Raw genomic sequence first — 24,183 nt, forward strand, 5'->3', positions numbered from 1 at the left:
GTAACATAGTGTCCAGGCTAGCTGTACTGACCTGGTAACATAGTGTCCAGGCTAGCTGTACGGACCTGGTAACATAGTGTCCTGTTCACAACACTGAGCCCAGGCTAGCTGTACTGAGCTGGTTACGTAGAGTCCTGTTCACAACACTGAGCCCAGGCTAGCTGTACTGAGCTGGTTACGGAGAGTCCTGTTCACAATACTGAGCCCAGGCTAGCTGTACTGAGCTGGTAACATAGTGTCCTGTTCACAACACTGAGCCCAGGCTAGTTGTACTGAGCCCAGGCTAGCTGTACTGAGCTGGTAACATAGAGTCCTGTTCACAACACTGAGCCCAGGCTAGCTGTACTGAGCTGGTAACATAGAGTCCTGTTCACAACACTGAGCCCAGGCTAGCTGTACTGAGCTGGTAACATAGAGTCCTGTTCACAACACTGAGCCCAGGCTAGTTGTACTGAGCCCAGGCTAGCTGTACTGAGCTGGTAACATAGTGTCCTGTTCACAACACTGAGCCCAGGCTAGTTGTACTGAGCTGGTAACATAGTGTCCTGTTCACAACACTGAGCCCAGGCTAGCTGTACTGAGCTGGTAACATAGTGTCCTGTTCACAACACTGAGCCCAGGCTAGTTGTACTGAGCCCAGGCTAGCTGTACTGAGCTGGTAACATAGTGTCCTGTTCACAACACTGAGCCCAGGCTAGTTGTACTGAGCTGGTAACATAGTGTCCTGTTCACAACACTGAGCCCAGGCTAGCTGTACTGAGCTGGTAACATAGTGTCCTGTTCACAACACTGAGCCCAGGCTAGTTGTACTGAGCCCAGGCTAGCTGTACTGAGCTGGTAACATAGTGTCCTGTTCACAACACTGAGCCCAGGCTAGCTGTACTGAGCTGGTAACATAGTGTCCTGTTCACAACACTGAGCCCAGGCTAGTTGTACTGAGCCCAGGCTAGCTGTACTGTGCTGCTCTTTCTTTTGACAGTACATTGTCCACTCCAGCAGCTATGGTGGATGCATAACAACACCAGCTCAGTACAGCTAGGCTGGGCTCAGTGTTGTGAACAGGACTCTACGTAACCAGCTCAGTACAGCTAGCCTGGGCTCAGTGTTGTGAACAGGACTAGCCTGGACACTACGTAACCAGCTCAGTACAGCTAGCCTGGACACTATGTTACCAGGTCAGTACAGCTAGCCTGGACACTATGTTACCAGGTCAGTACAGCTAGCCTGGACACTATGTTACCAGGTCAGTACAGCTAGCCTGGACACTATGTTACCAGGTCAGTACAGCTAGCCTGGACACTATGTTACCAGGTCAGTACAGCTAGCCTGGACACTATGTTACCAGGTCAGTACAGCTAGCCTGGACACTACGTAACCAGCTCAGTACAGCTAGCCTGGACACTATGTTACCAGGTCAGTACAGCTAGCCTGGACACTATGTTACCAGGTCAGTACAGCTAGCCTGGACACTATGTTACCAGGTCAGTACAGCTAGCCTGGACACTATGTTACCAGGTCAGTACAGCTAGCCTGGACACTATGTTACCAGGTCAGTACAGCTAGCCTGGACACTATGTTACCAGGTCAGTACAGCTAGCCTGGACACTATGTTACCAGGTCAGTACAGCTAGCCTGGACACTATGTTACCAGGTCAGTACAGCTAGCCTGGACACTATGTTACCAGGTCAGTACAGCTCAGGTCGACACGACAGTGTGAAAAGGGAAAACGTCACATCTGCGCTAACGAATCCTCTTCTCTTGTCTCACAGGGAGCAGTGAAGATGGAGAGAGGCAGTGAAAGAAGGATTGAAGGGGTCTTCTCCATGACAGGAAGGAGTATACCTCCTCTCCTAGTACGACTACCAGGTGTTCAGACCTGGGATCTCAAGAACCTGATGACCCTGTATGAGCCAATGCCTTGTATCGTAGTGACACAACATCTACATTCCAAATGACAGCCTAGTCCCTATGTGCCCTGGTCAACAATAGTGGAAAACATAGGGAACAGGGTGCCATTTGGGATGCAGACAAACACCTTAAATGGTTCCTTCTCTAACTTTGTATTATTACTCCAGAGAGAGACGGAGAGACTAGCTGTAGGAATGATGACAGAGTCCCGAGAGGACCACAACCGAGCCGTCCATATGTGACTGATAATATAGATGTCTTAGAGATATATAACATCTACACTTATGACAATTATTAATAACTTCTTTGCTCAAATCACCATTGACGTTCAGTAGCGTCAAGTCATTTGGGGAAAAGGGAAAAAGAGAAAAAGAGAAAAAAATGACAGACTTGGTCTCATTGCTGCTCTCTCATTGGCTGCTTTGGTCCTCCATCTGCTTGCTCATCGGCTGGTTGGGTCTTCTAGAACAGTGTTACAGTGCTTCCCTGGAGCCATTGAATAATGGTTGATGACCGCCCCACAGGAAGCTGCTCTCTGTGGGGGTTCAAAGATGAAGACAACCCCCCCCCCCTTTACAAATGACAGAGGAATAGGGGTGGGGGTACTGCGGAACTTACTGTGCCCCCTTGACAAAGCCACAGGAAGGTGGACGGTCTTGCTGATGTTTTAGTTCAGGGATAAAAAAATGTATTATTATGATGTTATACCATAGCATTGAATATGTGTTTCTGATTGGCTTGAAGGGCATTCTAGAGCGTGCATTATTTCCGTATAACTCACGGTATATTTGCACGATAGAAAGGTTCGTTCTTACATATTATATGTTTGAGTTGCTTTTGAAAGCAAAAGTTCAATTGAAAACATTATTGGCCTGTTTGAATTCGATTTTCATAATGTCGAGCTAGGACTGATGGTTTGGTTCGCTAAACTAGCAAGTCTGTTTGTTTGGTTACCAAGGCAACCACTGTCGCTGTCTAGTAAACTTGCTAGCTACTTCAGTGGATGTTAAACACATTTCTACTGGCGAATTAACACATTTCTAGCAGCAAATGTGTTCAATTATAGCCCTGGTATAAAAGGGATAATCAACTTGGGGCTCTATGCATACTGGAAAAGTGGAAAGTCAGCTGGAACACACCTTCCACACCTTCCATAGAACGCATAGTCTCTGGTTGATTATCCCTTACATAACAAATCATTAGAGCCAGAGCCCTGTTGAAATCTATGTATGTTATAATATATATGGCTCTGCTTACAACTTGGTAACACTGGTATGTGTCTGTTTCACAGTTCTTTGTAACGTTAGTTACTCCTCTCCTTACAAAAAAAGGTTGCCGTTTTGAAACTGCAGTAAAAGTGCAGTAACTGCAGTCAACTGTGGTATTCTGGATGCAGTACTTACAGAATAACTGCAGTGTACTGCAGTTGAACCTCAGTTATACCGCAGTTGAACCTCAGTTATACCGCAGTTGAACCTCAGTTATACCGCAGTTGAACCTCAGTTATACTGCAGTTGAACCTCAGTTATACTGCAGTTGAACCTCAGTTATACTGCAGTTGAACCTCAGTTATACTGCAGTTGAACCTCAGTTATTAGGTTAGTTAGGTTCAGTTTGCTGTCTTTGCAGCAAACTGCAGTTATACTGCACTCTAATGGCAATATTTTTTGGTAAGGGTCCTCTCTCTCTCTGGTCAATGAAGACCTCCACATCTGTTCAACATGCACTTCCTCTATTAGAATTATTAGGCCAGTTGAGAAGCTCTAAAGTAGATGTATTTAGGGTTTGAAGCCGTGAAAATTGGAACACATTTTTTCGTACTGAACAAAACCTGATAAGAGTGCCATTTCAGCCGAGCGTTGTAGGAGCCTGTTAGTAGCACCACCTATAGATCAATGTTGAAAATACATCTACTGTACCTGCATTTACGTTTCAGGTCACCCCTGTGTTGGGTCTACATTACTGAAATATAAGGCGGAGAACACTGTTTGTCATGTTAATGTAGTGGATCTGTTACAGCATAGATCCATGAGGGTCATGTTCCTTAGGTATGAATAGGGGGGAAAGTACTGAAATGAGGGTGAAACTATCTGGACTTAAAATTATATATATATATTTAACTAGGCAAGTCAGTTAAGAACAAATTCTTATTTACAATGAAAGCCTACCGAGGAACTGCCTCGTTCAGGGACAGAATGACAGATTTGACCTTATCAGCTCGGGGATTCGATCCAGCAACCTTTCGGTTACTGGCTCTAACCACTAGGCTACCTGCTGCCCACTTGTCCGACTTGTCCAATAAGACACGCTCATTAACGTTTTTCATTGCAAAACCTTTTCCGTTAAGTGCCCTAATGAACGTGACCCAGGATCCCTGTTTGTGTCTGTCCCTGGAAACTCAAGGGTCAGTTGGTAACAAAACATTATTAGTGTATTATAATGCATTATAAAGGACGCTATAAAGCATTATACATTACTGTCTAGCCCATGTAATGATTCATACAGTAGCTTTGCTCACGTTTCATTTAACCAGCGATACAGTGAGTGGAATGTGACGGAGGGAGAGAAAAGAGGGATGAATAGAAGAAAGAGATTTGCATCCTAAAATGGCACCCTATTCCCTTTATAGTGCACTACTTTTGACCAGGACCCAATGGGCCCTTTATAGTAGACTACTTTTGACCAGGGCCCATAGAGCATTTGGGACGCCACCCAGGTGAAGCCACAGCCAAACTGGTTTGGTCATAATATCTCTTCTGGACGGTTTTCCTGGACACAGATGAATCGTAGTCCTGGACTAACAAACACTTTCAATAGAGAATCACCATTAAAATAGGTTTTGAGACCAGGACTTATTCTGTGTCTGGGAAACCAGCCCTGTATGTTTAAATGCAAGAGCGCCTTTCAATTCAACTACATGTCTATACTATATCTGTCATGAAGCTGTGATTGTCACCGGTCTACCTACACCATCTAATGCAGGTCTATTTTATTACATGTAAGAGATGGTTATCTGTACAGGTGTTCAAGGTGTACAGACATTGCAACAGGACGGTTACAGATTGACACATCTCACATAATAATGTATGAATGTTATCAACATGTTTCAAGATCATTTGACTTGGTTTTACTACTGCTGTACCCTCTCCTCTCCTTCCGGGGCCATGTATCAAGCGTCTCAAAGCAGGAGTGCTGACTTAGGATCAGTTTGGCCTTTTAGATCGCAATAAATAAGATCACACAGGCAGGACCTGATCCTAGATCAGTACTCATTCTCTAAGACATTTGATACATACACTGCCCTGATTCTCCTGAGTCACTAAAAGGGCCAACTCTATTTTTTCTCTCTCTCTGCCTGCCTTTTAAGTTTTTCACATTTTGCAAGAAGAGAAACTTTTCCCCTAGTATTTCTTATCTACCAATATGAGTATGTTTCTGAAATGGCATCATATTCTCTGTATAGTGCTCTAAGAAAAATACTCATATTTGTGCACTTATATAGGGAATATGGGCCATTTCAGTCACAACTTTAAAACCTCTATGGGATCGGTGTCCCTACAATGGAACGATTCAGCTAATGTGATTAGCATGACATTTGAAGTAACAGGAAGATTTCCCAGGACATAGACATATCTGATATGGCCAGAAAGCTGAAATTCCTGTTAATCTAACTGCACTGTCCAATTTACAGTAACAGTGAAAGAATACCATGCTATTCTTTGAGGAGAGTGCACAGTTTTGTACTTGAAAATGTATCAATAAACCAATTAGACACATTTGGGCAGACTTGATACAACATTTTGAACAGTAATGCAATGGTTTATTGGATCAGTCTAGAACTTTGCACATACCCTGCTGCCATTGTATTTCAGACACCACTTTAAAGTAATCCACTGCAGCCAGATTGTGGAGTTACTCACCCGCTCCTCTTCGCTCTCTGTGGAGCATAAGTCCTCAACCAGTCCATGTCGGCTTGTCTAAATAGTGGCGGTGCGTAAACATTGCACTTACCACAAATTCCTTGTTTTCCCTGTGTTTGCCGTATTGTACATTGCTTTTGTCATTAGCACAATATACATGATCCCGATTTTAGCTTCAAGGTGGTGGCCATTTTGAAAATCCTAAAAGGTCCTAAAAGCTGATTTAATGGCACACTAAAACATGTCGGGCGCCATAGTTTTGAAACACAGTAGATAGTGCTAAAACAATTATGCCATATCTGAATTCTGCCATCTTTATGCACGTTGGCCATTTGCCAAAGAGAAAGGACAACAATAACCAATGGCTAAGCTAAATAGACAATTGATATTAGTTGAGAGTTGAGTAGGTGAGATGGGTTGGTCCGTACACCAGTAGTAACACCATCATGGACCCCAGGAAGAGTAGCTGCTGCTTTTGCAACAGCTAATGGGGATTCTAATCAAATACCAAATACTAAATCATCATCACTCTATAGATCCATTCTAGCCTGGTCCCAGATCTGCTCTTTCCAACTCATTGTCAAGCCAAACATTTGACATAGCAATTCCACAAGGTGTTGGTAAGAGAGCAGAAAGCAACTGGCATCCAGGCTAGTTCCATTCCTCAAGACCTATGTCTCAGTTTCATGGCTGTCGTGCTAAAGTAGAATTCAAGACAAATAAATCAAGACAGTTTTTTTTCCCCTCTTGTGTCTGTCACATGTATTGCTTCGTTTGCTGTAATTAATTAATGTGATTATAGGTGCCTGAGCAGTTGAGCAAATTAATCAGCTGCATTCCCACTTTGTATGTTTTTGCACCCTCACATTGTTGGACCAGAAAAGTATCATGAACATTGGGTAATTTGTCAACACGCTTGTCGTCTTTAGCAACCTGGGAATCAGTGAAACACTCCTTGACCAGAGGCCCCAGGTGATCCGCCACTGCCGGGCAGCACATTGTCCTCATAGAGAAAATAAATGAACTTCATCCTTGCTACTGTTCTATGATGAAGAGTCTCTCCCTTCTCATATAAAGTTAGGATTCATGAGATAACCTGTAAGAGCTTTAGTGCACAAGCAGTGTCATACATGTAAAAGATTTGGTCATTTGTCAAGTGTGTGCAGAAGGGAAGAGTATTGTATGCCAAATTAATGGAAATGCTGCAACTGTGGAGGTGAACATGTGCCTGAATTCCTGGAGTGTCCTGTTAGGGTGAAGGAGAATGAGGTGACAAGGGTAAGTAGTGTCCTGTTAGGGTGAAGGAGAATGTGGTGGTAAGGGTAAGTAGTGTCCTGTTAGGGTGAAGGAGAATGAGGTGGCAAGGGTAAGTAGTGTCCAGTGTGTCTCCTATCTGGAGGCAGTGAGAGAATTGGAAGGATGGGGAATAAACAATGGTAGTAGAGCAACCAAGACCAGTGAAGGGTTCTCATCAACCGAGGAATAGTGAAATGCTACATGGTAAAAAGGGGGACTTTGCAATGGTCAGAAACTGTACAGCACAAGCGGAGAAGAAATCTAAGAACATTGGAATGAATCGTGAATGCCGCAGAACGTTTTTTGGGCGGGGGGCTGTGCTGAGTCAGTGAATGTATGGCCATCACGGAACCCTGAGCCTGTGTATGGATGCATTTTGGAGTGGACTGTGATTGAATAAGTGGGATTGGTTCTTAGTTGACGTGTTTTATTTGGTATGATATCATTTTTCCCATATCCCATGTTTTTTTTTTTTCAATGCCACTACCAGCTGGTGGCGATAATGTGCCATTAACATTGGATACCAACCGCCGTTAAACCCCATCGAAGAAGAAGAAGAGAACGTTGTGTTCCAAGTGGCTCTTGGGTAAAAGTAGGCGGTAGCAGACAACAGGATTCTTGAAAAGGGTGTTGAACGTTTTCTTGACTTATAGATCAGGTAATCTCTTTGCAAATAATTTTTCTGAAGTAAGGTCAGCCTACATGAGACGTTTATTTGTCACAATTTAAATCGTTTTCTGATATTTAATTAGATGTTTGATTGCTCTGGTATAATGTTTATCTGAACGCTATGACAAAGGAATAACTGTTGCCTACACATTTCTTGTCATGTGAAGAAACAGTAGCTTCCTTGATGAATTTGGTAAGTTTGGCTGCTTTTTAACAGTAGTGAATAGCTCAGCTGTATACAATTATACGTTCAGTTAACTTTTAACATTATATCTCTGCTGTGTGGTATAAAAAGTGAGTTTGGTTAACTAACAGTAGCCTATAGCTCTACTGTATAAAATGTATTGGTCTAGTTTTCATAATCTTTCATCTTCCACATCAATGCGTTACATTTGAACAGCTGGACAAAATAAATCATGGCGGTAATTAAAGCTGGACAAAGTAAACCATGGCGGTAATTAACTTGTTGGGATATTTTGTCCTTCAACAAAGTAACCTTCTAGCCTATCGCACACAATGCTCTGGGTAATTGCGGCAATTCACCCACTATGCTGTTTACTTTGTGCATCTAGCCTACTTCATATCGCGGAGTCTACCTTTAAACTCAGAATATGCTATTCTGTTATTTTGACTCTTTTGAATGTTTTTTCTTTTACTAATATTTCTTGATTCCTTCCTAAATATGTATTAGACTGTTTGTATAGGCCTACCTCAAGTCCCGGCAGTGTGTCAAGGCCCGTATTTTGAGAGGGTGGAGCTCCTCGTTGCGGTTCTGCTCCTTGTTCTACATCTCCTAATCTCTCCTCCTAACACGTATGAACCCAGAACTTCGTCGAGCAGCTGACCAATTACGTGAGACTTTAGTTCTGGATTAATCAAGATTAGCTCAGTGGTGAGAGTTGTGGTCAACTCCACTGAATGCTCAATCAAAGGTTCTGAACATAAGACATTACAAGTGTTATCAGTTTTGACATTTGTACTAAGAGTAAAAAATATATATACCACTTCCAAAGTGCTGAAATTATTTTCTATGTACAATACCTCCTGCGTTCACCAGGACAGAGCTAGCTCATCCCCCTCCACCCTGCCAGAGTGCCAGGGTCGTAACTCTCCCAGTAGGCCTTACTGCTAAATCTGAAGAGGGTGTCTGTGTGGCTGGTCGACTGCAGGAAAACACCAGGGCAGAGTAGAACTTCAAGAGGGGGACACGAGAAGGAAGGAGATGGAGATTTGATTTCATCAAGTAAGAACAATGGGGTGTGTGGATTAGACTACAATCTGCTTCTGCAACTTCTGTTAATTGATAGATACAAAATATACTGTATATTTATGATAATATTTGTTTAGGGACCCATATTTCCAAAACCTAGTTATTCAATGTCTTTGTTTCTCTCAGTATCATCATGATGCTGACGAGACAGAGAATAATCTCACCAGATCAGAACATCTCAAGAAACCCCAGCAGAGACGTACAGGGAATAAACCTCACCACTACTGCTCTGACTTTGGGAAGCGATTCACTACACAAAGGTCCTTAATTCACCAGCGGAATCACACCTGAGGGAAACCATACCGCTGCCCTCAATGCGGGAACTCTTTTGCTGCATCTAACACCTTAAAATATAATCTAAGAATCCATACAGGAGAGAAACCGTACTACTGCTCTCAGTGTGGAAAGAGTTTTGCTGCATCTAACACTTTAAAATATCACCTGAGAATCCATACGGGAGAGAAACCGTATAGCTGCTCTCAGTGTGGGAAGAGTTTCACGTGTCCAGGGTGTCTTAAAGTACACAGAAGAAGCAATACAGGAGAGAAACCTTACAGATGCTCACAGTGTGGGAAGAGTTTCACTGCTTCTCACACCTTAAAATTTCATCTGAGAATTCATACAGGGGAGAGGCCTTACCCCTGCCTTGATTGTGGGAAAGGTTTTGTTAGTGCAGGAGCCATAACTATACACCAGCGTGTACACACTGGAGAGAAGCCTTATAGCTGTCATCTGTGTGGAAAGTGCTTTTCTGTTTCAGAAAAACTAACTATACACCAGCGGATACACAGTGGAGAGAAACCTTATAGTTGTGATCGGTGTGGGAAATGCTTTGCTCGGTCAGGAGAGCTGACTACACACCAGAAAACACACACTGGAGTGAAGCCTTATAGATGTGATCAGTGTGGAAAGAGCTTTGCTCGAGCTTCCCCCCTGAATAGACACCAGCGAACACACACTGGAGAGAAGCCTTATAGTTGGAATTAGTGTGGAAAGAGATTTGCTCGAGCTTCCCCCCTGAATAGACACCAGCGAACACACACTGGAAAGAAGCCTTATAGCTGTGATCAGTGTGGGAAGAGATTCAGTCAATCAGGGACACTGAATTCACACCAGCGAACACACACTGGAGAGAAACCTTATGTCTGTCTGTGGAAAGATCAATGAAAAAACACCATAAAGCAACAATATGCCATATTTCATCTCCCTCCTATCCAGTTCCAGATAAAAGTGGAATAAAGTGGAGCAGTGTTCTAAGACCATCTCAGTCTTCGACCACGAGGCATCACTACAGACAACCTGGTTCGAATCCAGACTGTATCACACGTGATTGGGAGTCCCATAGAGTGGCGCACAAATGGCCAAGCGTCGTCCAAGTTTGGCGGGTGTACGCCGTCATTGTAAATAAGAATTTGTTCTTAACTGACTTGCCTAGTTAAATAAAGGTTAAATAAAATACATGTAGAATAATGTTTCAACAGTAGTATGTATTCAATTGATCAATAAATTCAATCCATTATCTTCTGAACAACTTCTGCTTATTTTTACACTTAATTATTTATTCACTAAATGTATTAAAATGCTCCTAAAACTTTAAGAAATTATGCATTACATAATTATATCCATGAAAAACAATATAAACGCAAAAAGTAAAGTATTGGTCCCATGTTTCATGCGCTGAAATAAAAGGTCCCATAAATGTTACATGTGCACACATCATTTTTGTGCAGAAATGTGTTTACATGCCTATCAGGGAGCATTTCTCCTTTGCCAAGATAGTGCATCCACCTGACAGATGAGCACTCTGGAGAAGATTTTCATCAAGGTTCTCTCTGTACTTTGCTCCATTCATCTTTCCCTCGATCCTGACTAGTCTTCCAGGCCCTGCCGCTGAAAAACCAACCCCACAGCATGATGCCAAAACAACACATCCCCGTAGGGATGGTGTCATGTTTCCTCCAGACGTGACGCTTAGCATTCAGGGCAAAAAGTTCAATCTTGGTTTCATCAGACCAGAGAATCTTGTTTCTCATGGTCTAAGTCCAAGCGGATTGTCATGTGCTTTTACTGAGGAATGGCTTCCGTCTGGCCACTCTACCATACAGGCCTGATTGGTGGAGTGCTGCAGAGATGGTTGTCCTTCTGGAAGGTTCTCCCATCTCCACAGAGAAACTCTGAAGCTCTGTCTGTGACCATCAGGTTCTTGGTCACCTCCCTGACCAAGGCCCTTCTCCCCTGATTGGTCAGTTTGGCCAAGCGGCCAGCTCTAGGAAGAGTCTTGGTGGTTCCAGACTTCTTCTATCCACTGTGTTCTTGGGGATCTTCAATGCTGCAGAAATGTTTTGGTACCCTTCCCCAGATATGTGCCTCCACACAATCCTGTTTCAGAGATCTACAGAGTCTGCCTTTCCAAATCATGTCCAATCAATCAAATTTACCACAGGTGGATTCCAATCAGATTGTAGAAACATCTCCAGGATGATCAACGGAAACGGGATGCACCTGAGCTCAATGTTGAGTCTTAGAGTAAAGGGTGCTGAATACTTATGATGCAAATAAGGTATTTCTGTTGTATATTTTTATTACATTTCCCTCAAAAAAAATGTCAAACCTGATTTAACTTTGCCATTATGCAGTAGATTGATGAGGGGGAAAATGTATTTAATCAATTTTAGAATAAGGCTGTTACATAACGAAGTGGAAAAAGTCAAGGGGTCTGAATACTTTCTGAAGGCACTAAAAGTCGACCTCCTTAATTATTTATATCAACAACAACCAAATTGCACTTACTCTATGCACACTCACTAGACTACCCACACACTCACTAGGCTACCCACACACTCACTAGACTACCCACACACTCACTAGACTACCCACACACTCACTAGACAACCGCACACTCACTAAACTACCTACACACTCACTAGACTACCTACACACTCACTAGACTACCCACACACACTAGACTACCCACACACTCACTAGACAACCACACACTCACTAGACAACCACACACTCACTAGACTACCCACACACTCACTAGACTACCTACACACTCACTAGACTACCTACACACTCACTAGACTACCCACACACTCACTAGACTACCCACACACTCACTAGACTACCTACACACTCACTAGACTACCTACACACTCACTAGACTACCCACACACTCACTAGACTACCCACACACTCACTAGACTACCCACACATTCACTAGACTACCCACACACTCACGCCAACACACACACTACATTCACTCACACACACAAAACACACATGCAAATGGGCCCCACACATAGTAACACAATAATAGGGCTATATACAAGGAGTAGCAGTACCGAGGCAATGTACTGAGGCAGGGGAACATGTGATTGAGGTAATGCAGTATGTACATGTAGTAGGGGTAAAAGGGACTAGGCCATCAGGACATAATGAACAGAGTAGCAGTACCGAGGCAATGTGCAGGGGAACATGTGATTGAGGTAAAGCAGTATGTACATGTAGTAGGGGTAAAAGGGACTAGGCCATCAGGACATAATAAACAGAGTAGCAGTACCAAGGCAATGTGCAGGGGAACATGTGATTGAGGTAAAGCAGTATGTACATGTAGTAGGGGTAAAAGGGACTAGGCCATCAGGACATAATGAACAGAGTAGCAGTACCGAGGCAATGTGCAGGGGAACATGTGATTGAGGTAAAGCAGTATGTACATGTAGTAGGGGTAAAAGGGACTAGGCCATCAGGACATAATGAACAGAGTAGCAGTACCGAGGCAATGTGCAGGGGAACATGTGATTGAGGTAAAGCAGTATGTACATGTAGTAGGGGTAAAAGGGACTAGGCCATCAGGACATAATGAACAGAGTAGCAGTACCGAGGCAATGTGCAGGGGAACATGTGATTGAGGTAAAGCAGTATGTACATGTAGTAGGGGTAAAATGGACTAGGCCATCAGGACATAATGAACAGAGTAGCAGTACCGAGGCAATGTGCAGGGGAACATGTGATTGAGGTTAAGCAGTATGTACATGTAGTAGGGGTAAAAGGGACTAGGCCATCAGGACATAATAAACAGAGAAGCAGCAGCATATTTGAATAGTGTGAAAGTGTCTCCTTTTTTATTTCGCAAATATTTATCTTACATTTTTTTTAACCCTTCATTGTTAGGAATGGGCTCGTAAGTAAGCATTTCACTGTAAAGTCTACACCTTTTCTGTTTGGAACAAGTGACCAATAAAATGTGATTTGATTTGAGTAGCAGAGGAGGATGGGTACAGGGCGAGGGATCCTCGAGAGTGATTAGCAATAATATGTGTTTCAGTAAGGTTGGTTTCTTTGTGTTCATAACCATTGCTATCAACTGTACCGCAAAAATTGAATTGAAGTCACATAAATTATGTTGTGGTGGCAGCTGCAGAAAAGTACTTGGGATTACATGATTTTACCGTGGAAGAATTGCAGGGAGTGTTCTGTTTTTCATAAGGGTTCACCAAGTATAATGGATTGTACAGTAGGTGGCAACATGCACCTCTAACGTTTGTTTGCAGACCTCCATAAATACTATTGAAGAAGGACTTCACGTTGGACCAATGGTTTTTATAACTAACCCAAGATAGACCACAGCCTGTTGTTTCCAATGTGAGCAAATGGAACAAGCAAAAGATGGGCAGAGCTAACATTGGCTGGTTCTAGCATGTATTTGCATATTTCGGTTATGGAACGCCTACTCATAAGTGCGCGTGTGCAATAACTAAATTCCATGCACTCCTAAACAACGCACTTTTTAAAAACTTTTGCAAACGGTAAAGTCTTTCAAAGTTAGTCCTATCTGTTCGTAACATATTTTAGTTTTGGAAACAAAAAACTGCATTGAGATCAAATGAGCAAAATGACGGCCAAAATCCATCTCGCTCCATCTTCTCTCACTGCCAGCCACTGGGCTTCCTCTCACCACCATATTTGGTAGTGAGTGGAAACGCCAACCGGATGCTTCACATTTATACCTCCAGTGAAATATCTATGTCATTGTTCTCTCTGGCTGGACTCTCGAAGAGATCTTTGTTCCAAGTGGCTTTCAGGTAGACAATAGCAGAAAACATGATTATTGGTGAATGGGATGTTGTTGAATGTTTTCTTGACTTTTATAGCTCAGGTAAAATCTTATCCAGGATCTTACTGAAGTAAGATTAGCCTACATACATTTGAATCCAGTTTTGATATTTAAATAGACGTTTGATTGCTCTGATCTAGCTGTTTCAGTTGTAGACTTGAGACTGGAATCGCCTGCGACAATGCCATAAAAGTTATCTGAACGCTGTGACAAACAACGTAACTATAGCGTACACATTTCTTGAAGAAACGTTGAAGGAAGAATAGCGTCAACAATGTATCGGGTAAGTTTGGTTGCCTTTTGTTAGCAATATAGACCTACTGTGGTCAGTGTGGTGTTTGAAATATCTAGGCCTAGTTTTCACATTTGATCGTCCACTTCCATGCGTTCTATTTGAACAGCTAATGTACTAAATTCTCATACTTGAGTAAAGATATCTTTGTAGAAATGACTCGGCTAAAAGTGAAAGTCACCGAGTAAAAGTATCTGGTCTTAAATATACTATCCGGGGAGCATTCGAAATGTAACTAGTACTTTTTGTTGTCAGGGAAAATGTATTGAGTAAAAAGTACATTATTTTATTTATAAATTACTGGAGTAAAAATGGTCAAATATAATTGTAAAGTTGAGCCACCCCTTGTTTATAGGAAACTGTGCACACAATTGTGTGACCAAATATGTAGGAAGAGGTGACAACCATAAAAGTCTAAATTGGCTATACCGTAAAAATTGCTGAAAAATATAGAAAGAATACTATTTCCCTTGAAGTAGTGATGCTGAATGTAAAACATTGCTAAACTTACCCCACTCTCCCACACTTTAAAGTAGTCCTCCGGTGATTTTAATTTTTTTAAATATTTTTTTAAATAAATGTTATTGTTGAAAAGCAATATCCCAACTGTAGATACAGTGAAGTACACACTTTACTGATGTCATCGGCCCCTTCCTTGCTTGAGGAACAACACAATTATTTAACACAGGTTTAACACCTAACACAAACATTGTACTTTTGAAACACTTAGCATAGACTAAGCCCTGTTGTTACCTCATATCCCAGCGATAATGCCTGGCATTACACCTGGGAAGAAAACACTTCCATTTGCTCAAAGTGCCATTGGCTCAACTTACCCAAGGCCAACATGTTGACTACATTAGCCCACACAGCTATTAGCCCACACAGCTACAAGGATGCATTTTAATGCCTGGTTTAGGAACTCAACGCTTATTAAGACCCCAACTGATGTATAGAACAATCTTAAAATTGTCAACTTTGGTTAAGATACAAGCACCATTAAACCTCTACGCCAAATTCAGTTTTTTTGGACCCAACTTGCTTTCCACTTTTTTTCATGTGTTTTCTTTCTTCACAGACTCCATGAAATGACCTCTTCCTAAATATTTGGTCAAATTATTCATTTTGTGTATGGTATCCTAGAAACAAGGCCGGCTCAACACACTCCCCCTACAGTAATATGGATAAAAACATGCCACTATTTCCAAAGTTATTATAGTACACATACATTTATTTGTAACTAGGCTATAGTGGTACAATGTCTTATGGGACAGTTAATACTAAAAACTTCTGTAGTATGTGCGATTACAGTTGAACTATTTAAAAAAAACGTATTATGTACATAATGTTGCTGCTACCGTCTCTTTTGACTGAAAATAAATAACTTCTGGACATCAGAACAGTGAATATTAGCTTCTTGTTTTCTTTAACGGGTCCGATGATCCCGACATGAAGAACATACTGCTTTCCCGGGAACTTGCTCAAATCCCCGTCATTTGCGTGAAAAGAAGACAGAGAAAAAGTGGGTTGCCTTCTGAGAATTCGTAGGCGATCGAATAAACCCCATCTGCCTTCCGTTCTACTAGCTAATGTGCAATCATTGGAAAATAAAATCAACGACCTACAAGGAAGATTAAACTACCAACGGGACATTCAAAACTGTAATATCTTATGCTTCACGGAGTCGTGGCTGAATGACGACATTATCAACATACAGCTTGGCTGGTTATACGCTGTATCAGCAGGATAGTACAGCAGGTGTCTGGTAAGACAGGAGGTGATGGACTATGTATATTTGTAAACAACAGCTGGTGCATGACATCTAAGGAAGCCTTGAGGTTTTGCTCGCCTGAGTTAGTGTGGTCTAGAGCATATCATGAGGTACTCTACCTACCTAGAGTTTTCATCTGTATTTTTGGTAGCTGACTACATACCACCGCAGGCTGATGCTGGCACTAAGACCACACTCAATGAGCTGTATTCCGCCATAAGCATACAGGAAAATGCTCATCCACAGGCGGCACTCCTAGTGGCCGGGGAATTTAATGCAGGGAAACTTCTGTTTTACCAAATTTCTATCAGCATGTTAAATATGCAACCAGAGGGAGAAAAAAATCTAGACCACCTTTACTCCACACACACCTTTACTCCACACATCTGACCATAATTCTATCCTCCTGATTCCTGCTTACAAGCAAAAATGAAAGCAGGAAGTCAATAAAAAAGTGGTTAGATGAAGCAGATGCTAAACTACAGGACTATTTTGCTATCACAGACTGGAATATGTTCCGGGATTCTTCCGATGGCATTGAGGAGTACACCACATCAGTCATTGTCTTCATCAATAAGTAAATCGACGACGTCGTCCCCACAGTGACTACGTACGTACCCAAACCAGAAGCCATGGATTACAAGCCGCGGAATTTCTTATAAGGTTCTGGGTTCCAGTCCCACTCCTTGAAAGCGGCAGCTCTAGCCTTTAGCTCAGTGCAGGCAACATCTGCACTGAGCTAAAGGCTAGAGCTGCCGCTTTCAAGGAGTGGGACTGGAACCCAGAACCTTATAAGAAATTCCGCTATGCCCTCCGAAGACCTTTTAAACAGGTCAACATTTACAAGGCCGCAAGGCCAGACAGATTACCAGGACGTGTACTGCGAGCATGCTCTGACCAACTGGCAAGTGTCTTCACTGACATTTTCAACCTCTCCCTGTCCGAGTCTTTAATACCAACATGTTTTAAGCAGACCAACATGTTTTAAGCAGACCAACATAGTGTTCTTGGGCACAGGAACTAAGGTAACTTGCCTAAATGACTACCAACCTGTAGCACTCACGTCTGTAGCTATGAAGTGCTTTGAAAGGCTGGTCATGGCTCACATCAACACCATCATGCCAGAAACCCTCAAATGTTTCGGGTAGCCTTCCACAAGCTTCCCACAAGCAGTTGGGTGAATTTGGTCCATTCCTCCTGACAGAGCTGGTGTAACTGAGTCAGGTTTGTAGGCCTCCTTTCTCGCACATGCATTTTCAGTTCTGCCAACAATTTTTCTCTGGGATTGAGGTCAGGGCTTTGTGATGGCCACTCCAATACCTTGACTTTGTTGTCCTTAAGCCATTTTCCCACAACTTTGGAAGTATGCTTGAGGTCATTGTTCATTTGGAAGACCCATTTGCGACCAAGCTTTGACTTCCAGACGGATGTCTTGAGATGTTGCTTCAATATATCCACATACTTTTCCCTCATGATGCCATCTATTTTATGAAGTGCACCAGTCCCTCCTGCAGCAAAGTACCCCCACAACATGATGCCACCACCCCCGTGCTTCGCGTTTGGGATGGTGTTCTTCGGCTTGCAAGCCTCCCCCTTTTTCCTCCAAACATAATGATGGTCATTATGGCCAAACAGTTCTATTTTTGTTTCATCAGACCAGAGGACATTTCTCCAAAAAGTACAATCTTTGTCCCTATGTGCAGTTGCAATCCGTAGTCTGGCTTTTTTTATGGTGGTTTTGGAGCAGTTGCTTCTTCCTTGCCCAGCGGCGTTTCAGGTTATATCGATATAGGACTCGTTTTACTGTGGATATAGATACTTTTGTACCTGTTTCCTCCAGCATCTTCACAAGGTCCTTTGCTGTTGCTCTGGGATTGATTTGCACTTTTTGCACCAAAGTACGTTCATCTCTTGGACACCGAACGTGTCTCTTTCCTGAGCGGTATGACGGCTGCGTGGTCCCATGGTCTTTATACTTGCATACTATTGTTTGTACCGATGAACGTGGTACCTTCAATTGGAAATTGCTTCCAAGGATGAACCAGACTTGTGGAGGTCTACAGTTTTTTTTCTGAGGTCTTGAATGATTACTTTTGATTTTCCCATGATGTCAAGCAAAGAGGCACTGAGATTGAAGGTAGGCCTTGAAATACATCCACAGGTACACCGCCATTTTACTCAAATGATGTCAATTAGCCTAACAGAAGCTTATAAGGCCATGACAATTTTCTGGAATTTTCCATGCTGTTTAAAAGGCACAGTCAACTTAGTGTATGTAAACTTCTGACCCACTGGAATTGTGATACAGTGAATATAAGTGAAATAATCTGTCTGTAAACAATTTTTGGAAAAATGACTTTTCATGCACAAAGTAGATGACTGACTGGCCAAAACTATAGTTTGTTAACAAGACATTTGGAGTGGTTGAAACACTTAGGTTGGAGTCATTAAAACTCGTTTATATAAACTTCTGACTTCTACACCTGTTGTATTCGGCGCGTATGACCAATACAATTAGATTTGACTATGGTAAACTCGGCTATAGTGGTAAAATGTCTTATGGGGACAGTCAATACTACAAACTTCATTAGTAAGTGCCATTACAGTTTTTCTCAATTGCATTTTTGGAACAGTGTTGTAGAGAGATTTAGACTAAACACTAAAGTAATAAAATGTTTGGTCTAATGATATTCTATGTACAATACTTTGGGTGGTCACCAGGACAGAGCTAGCCCGTCCCCCTCCACCCTGCCGGGGTGCCCTGGTCACAACTCTCCTGGTAGCGCCTTACTGCTGGGTCTGAAGAGGGTGTTTGTGAGGCTGGTCGACTGCAGGAAAACACCAGGGAAGAGTGGAACTGTGAGAGAAGGACACGAGGAGGATGAGAAGGAAGAAGATGGAGATTTGATTTCATCAAGTAAGAACAATGTGTGTTGATTAAACTATAATCTGCTTCTCTAACTGCTCATTGATTAATAAACAATATATATACAGGTAACTACCAAAAGATACACCAACATAGTGCCTTAATAGACCAGAACAGCTTAAATGTGGCTTGGCATAGTTTCTACAAGTGTCTAACTCTATCGGAGGGATGCGACACCATTCTTCCACGAGAAAGTCAAGGATTTGGTGTTTTTATAGATGGTGGTGGAAAACGCTGTCTGAGGTTCGCGCCCCTGAAATCTCATAAGTGTTCCATTTGGTTGAGATCTGGTAACAAACGTATGATTTGCATTGTTCCCTTTCAGTCAGGAAACTTGGCCCAATACAGCTGTGGACAGTTTGAGCGCTAGTGCAACTCTAATGAAGAACATTAGTCACGCCTGACGAGGCCAATATACCCTGTGCTTCAGTGGAGTCCCCGCCTACCAAGGCACGGAGTCATTCCTTCAATTTCTTCCTGTCTTCATCTCCAGCTGAGCAGAACGATCTCACACATTTCTTCTAAACAAAGATTGGAATGCAATTTCAGGATTTATTAAAACTGAACTGTCCCACTAACTATGCTTATCCTTCTGGAAGTTGTGCGTTAAAGTTTGGTAACTAGTTTTGTGAAATTTCTTACCAAAATGTTTGCTAGTTATTCTTGTGGCTTTTTAGCGTGGCTAACTGGTTGTAAGGAAGATGGCTAGTACAAACGAGTCTATGAAGGTTGTTAAGCCGGGTTTGAGTTCACGACCTTGCCCACAATCATGCGGTTTCACCATGTCTTTGAATAATACTCACGAGTTTAGTCTTGTATGTCTCTGCTGGATGGCTGCTCGGGCTGCCCTGGATTGATCTGGCTCATGGGACCACTGTTGCCGGCTGCGTTTAAGCACTTTAGAGAAACGTGTCGCCTTCCATAGAAGGCTTTGTGGTAACGAGTGTGATTTTCCTCCCCTGGGCGCCTGTACCTTGGCGGAGTCTGAGTTGCGGGATGCAGGGGTGGACCTGGGCTCGTGGTGGGATCAGATGGCGCTATCCTCCCAGTGTAGTGATATAGAGCCAGCTGATATCTCTTTTGGCATCGTGCAGGGCTCCTGTTTGGTTGGCGACGTGGTGTCTGGCCGGTTCTGGGAGGGGGCCAGAGACAATTACTTGATGCCAACACATCTTTTTAGCTAAGTTACACGCTGAAGTTATGTTACACTTGGTAACCAGACTGTTTCATCCCAACATCGTTGATGCCTAGCTCCATATTCAGATGAGCCTTTACGTCGGTAGCCCTGAAAAAAATAATTATCCAACGATCATACATTGTTCACCAGGGGGGTGATCGTTGGATAATTATTTTTTTAAGTCTGATATTGTGGGGAATAGAGTCATCAATGACTAGGGTTTTCAATTTGTCAGAGCTAATGATGGGATGCTTCGGCAGCTCAGACCCTGTAACGGGTGGAGGAGAGACCTGAGAAGGCTCTAACTCCCACTCGTTGCTTAGTGGAGAACACCAGTTAAGTCTCTATCGGCTGAATGAGCGACACCGGTTGAGCATGCCAAAATATATTTTTCCCAGAAGCCATGAGAAAATAGTTTGTCTGCGGGGACTGTGAAGGAGGTTTAACACTACTACCTGTATTTACTGGTGGCACAGACGCTGAATCATTAATTCCCACACTTGCCCAACGATTGCGTCTGAAGCCGAGCAACTTGGAAGTGCATTGCGTAGCGTCACCAGAACCTCAACCCTGCTTCGGACACACCTCGGACTCAGCTGCATTCAGCCAAGCTTATGCTGCATGGGTATTTGCACTTCATGGGTATGGAGGGGGCAGGGCTTGTCACAATGCCTCCATTGGATGGGAAGCTAGCTGTCTACCTAGCCTCATTGGCTAACAAAGGGATGGCTAATTCCCAACACATCCCTCCCAAATAAGTATCGTTATTTTTCAGGGTTGCAGCTTGACAAGGTGTACCAGGACCCAGTCCCTGAACATGGTCACAATGCTGCAGATTTACCAAACTGAGTTATTGGCAGCCCTGGCTGTGGGGATCCCCACACATAGCTCCTAACTGAGAGTCCTACTATGGCCGATTTCAGCATTCGGGAGAAGCATAGGGGCTTCAGTGGTGGAAGAGCGCCACCTCTGGTTGACTTTGTCTTAGGTGCCGGAGAGAGACCAGCTGGACAGGCAGAGACACTTTCTCCTACGGGGTTGTTTGGCTCGGCCTTGGCATCTATGCAGGACACGGTGCGTCGCGGCTTCCTTCCTCTGAAGTATTCTTCTGCCAAGGCAGGACTGTCTTCGAGAGGATTTGCAGACAAAGGCCCGGCAGTTAGCTGGCTGCCCTGACTTCCGGATCTACACCCAAGTCTGCTCCTGTTCCCTCAAGAACAGCGTCAGTCTGCTTGGCACAGGCTCCATTTTACTCCTGAAGGTAAAGTGAAAGCTGGTCCCTCTGCGGAGTGGGGAAAGCAGTAGATCCCGCGCACCTATCACAATGAGAGAGAAACATCCCTAGATTTTAGACCCACCCAATTTGTCCCATTTTAGACAGGCATTTTAAGGTCTACAAGTTCAGAACCAATCGCACATTTTACCTTAATTTAACTAGGCAAGTCCGTTAAGAACAAATTCTTATTTTCAATGAAGGCCTAGGAACAGTGTGTTAACTGCCTGTTCAGGGGCAGAACGACATTTTTGTGCCTTGTCAGCTCGGGGGTTTGAACTTGCAGATGCCACAGGTTTGTTGTTGGGTTGGAACCCTAGGTGGTCTGCCGTGGGCCATTTCATTTGGTGTTGGGTTGGGTCGTGATTTCAGATCCCCTGAGTTTCCTGACTAAAAGGGAACCTACAGTTATGACTAGAACTAATGTTCAATGAAAGAGGCAAACAAGGTACAACCGTTGTTTGTCCTCACACCGCAATGTTCAGATTAGGAGCGGTACTGAATTGAAGGAATGACTCCGTACCTTAGTTTTATCACATGAGAAGGTGAGACTTCTGGTGCGGCACGGTGTTCATTGGCCTTGTCAAGCGTGATTCTAATGTTCCTCAGTAGAGGGCGCTAGTACGTGAACTCCCTATAGCTGTACCTTATTTCCCTCCTTCAGGGAACAGTAGTTAAAGTAATAACTATGTTTTTTTATGCTCATTAAATCATTCAGTGAACACTCATGCCCTGTGGATGGGGGCATTGTCATCAACCATAGGTTGAAGGTGAACACTCAATGGCTCTGCATTTATTGGCGTTTAACTTGCCCTCTAAGTGGTTGAGTGGACCTAAAGCATGCCAGGAAAATTTACCCAACACCATAAGAGCCGCCAGAACCCTAATTTCCTCAAGTGTTTCCTTTGATTTTGGCAGTTATGTTTATACTGAGGGTCGTATTTGTTAATGCATTGCAAAACCTAGTTATTCAATGTCTTTGCTTCACAGGGGACACCCCTAACCATCATTCTCTCAGTGGGAGGGGCTTATCATCTGGGGAGCCTCAACATCATGTTGCTGACGAGGCAAAAAAGAGTCTCTACAGATCAGAACAACTCAGGAAACCCCAGCAGAGAGGTTCAGGGAAGAAACCTCACCACTGCTGCTCTGACTGTGGGAAGAGTTTCACTAGAAGGAGTGGCTTCATTATTCACCAGCGGATTCACACCGGAGAGAAACCATACTGCTGCTCTCAGTGTGGGAAGAGTTTCACCTGTCCAGGAGGTCTTAAGTTACACCATAGAATCCATACAGGAGAGAATCCGTACAGATGTTCACAGTGTGGGAAGAGTTTCGCTGCTTCTAACACCTTAAAATCTCATCTGAGAATACATACAGGGGAGAAGCCTTATCCCTGCCTTGATTGTGGGAAAAGCTTTGCTAATGCAGGAACCCTAACCATACACAAGCGTGTACACACTGGAGAGAAGCCTTATAGCTGTGATCAGTGTGGAAAGTGCTTTTCTCTTTCAGAAAATCTAACTATACACCGGCGCATACACACTGGAGAGAAACCTTATGTCTGTTATCAGTGTGGGAAGAGCTTCACTCAGTCAGGAGACCTGACTACACATCAGCGAACACACACTGGAGAGAAGCCTTATAAATGTGATCAATGTGGCAAGAGCTTTGCTCTCGCTTCGTCCCTGACTAGACACCAGCGAACACACACTGGAGAGAAGCCTTATAGCTGTGATCAGTGTGGGAAGAGCTTTGCTCGAGCTTCCAACCTGTCTACACACCAGCGAACACACACTGGAGAGACACCTCACAGCTGTGATCAGTGTGGTAAGAGTTTTAGTCAGTCAAGAGATCTGATTACACACCAGCGAACACACACTGGAAAGCGGCCTTATAGTTGTGATCAGTGTGGGAAGAGTTTTAGTCAGTCAGGGAACCTGATTAGACACCAGCGAATACACACTGGACAGAGGCTTTATAGCTGTGATCAGTGTGGGAAGAGTTTTAGTCAGTCAGGGAACCTGACTAGACACCAGCGAACACACACTGGAGAGAACCCTTATATCTGTGTATGTGGAAAGATATTTGTTCATTTAGGGCCAATGAAAAAACACCAGAAAGCACAAACGTGTCTTTCAACTCCCTCCTATCTGACACCGGTTCCAGATCCCTAAATAATGGATCAGTAGAAAACATCTAGTGAACCGTCATATCCATCGCTCATTCTTAAACGGTTGACTTAGTCTGATCACCACGGTAACCTGTTTGGAACATAGATGCGGTAAAGAAGTCAATTGAACTCGAGCAAAACAATGGAATTGCCATGGAAAGAAAAGGCCATGGATGAATAATTCTGAATCTCTTCATTGCCCCCCAGCAAAATTATCCTACGTTTAGACTATTGTTTATATGTGTATGTCACAATATATTGAGGTACAAATCAGAGTGTAATGCTTGTATGGATGTCAACCCTAACAATAAATGTTAGTTTCCCCAATCAACTGCATTAGTTAAAAAATAATTGACTACCACCACCGATGTCTGTATGCTAGCTATGCTAA

The 24,183-nt window shown here is 43.2% G+C and overlaps 3 protein-coding genes across 6 annotated transcripts in view; all 3 read left to right on the plus strand.

The window, feature by feature from the left end:
- LOC110485323 (serine/threonine-protein kinase LMTK1) overlaps positions 1–6,572 on the plus strand; it is an 84,494-nt gene extending 77,922 nt beyond the window's left edge. For both annotated transcript variants that reach the window (XM_090197528.1, XM_090197529.1), the window contains one exon: positions 1,771–6,572. In XM_090197528.1, coding sequence (XP_090053654.1) covers positions 1,771–1,799 — 29 coding nt within the window. In that variant the 3' untranslated portion in view covers positions 1,800–6,572. The remainder of the gene's footprint in view (positions 1–1,770) is intronic.
- A 1,272-nt stretch (positions 6,573–7,844) lies between these two features.
- On the plus strand, positions 7,845–24,119 carry LOC110487491 (uncharacterized). Of its 3 annotated transcripts, XM_090197555.1 has the most exons (4): positions 14,048–14,148; positions 14,321–14,463; positions 18,965–19,160; positions 22,610–24,119. In XM_090197555.1, exons 2-4 carry the CDS (start codon positions 14,455–14,457, stop codon positions 23,794–23,796), a joined length of 1,392 nt encoding a protein of 463 aa, XP_090053681.1. In that variant the 5' UTR covers positions 14,048–14,148; positions 14,321–14,454; the 3' UTR covers positions 23,797–24,119. The 3 variants fall into 3 exon arrangements, with proteins under 3 accessions (XP_036797835.2, XP_090053681.1, XP_090053680.1); XM_036941940.2 differs by lacking the exons at positions 14,048–14,148; positions 14,321–14,463 and adding an exon at positions 7,845–7,987; XM_090197554.1 differs by lacking the exons at positions 14,048–14,148; positions 14,321–14,463 and having other exon boundaries at positions 18,826–19,160.
- LOC118938485 (uncharacterized) lies at positions 9,047–10,592 on the plus strand. The gene is made up of 3 exons (XM_090194542.1): positions 9,047–9,055; positions 9,191–9,263; positions 9,357–10,592. The coding sequence occupies exons 1-3, from the start codon at positions 9,047–9,049 to the stop codon at positions 10,049–10,051; spliced, it is 777 nt and encodes a 258-aa protein (XP_090050668.1). The 3' UTR covers positions 10,052–10,592.
- Positions 24,120–24,183: the final 64 nt, after the last annotated feature.

This window comes from Oncorhynchus mykiss, chromosome 13 (genome assembly GCF_057628025.1).
Source record: "Oncorhynchus mykiss isolate SJ-2025 chromosome 13, ASM5762802v1, whole genome shotgun sequence".
Classification (NCBI taxonomy): Eukaryota; Metazoa; Chordata; class Actinopteri; order Salmoniformes; family Salmonidae; genus Oncorhynchus; species Oncorhynchus mykiss.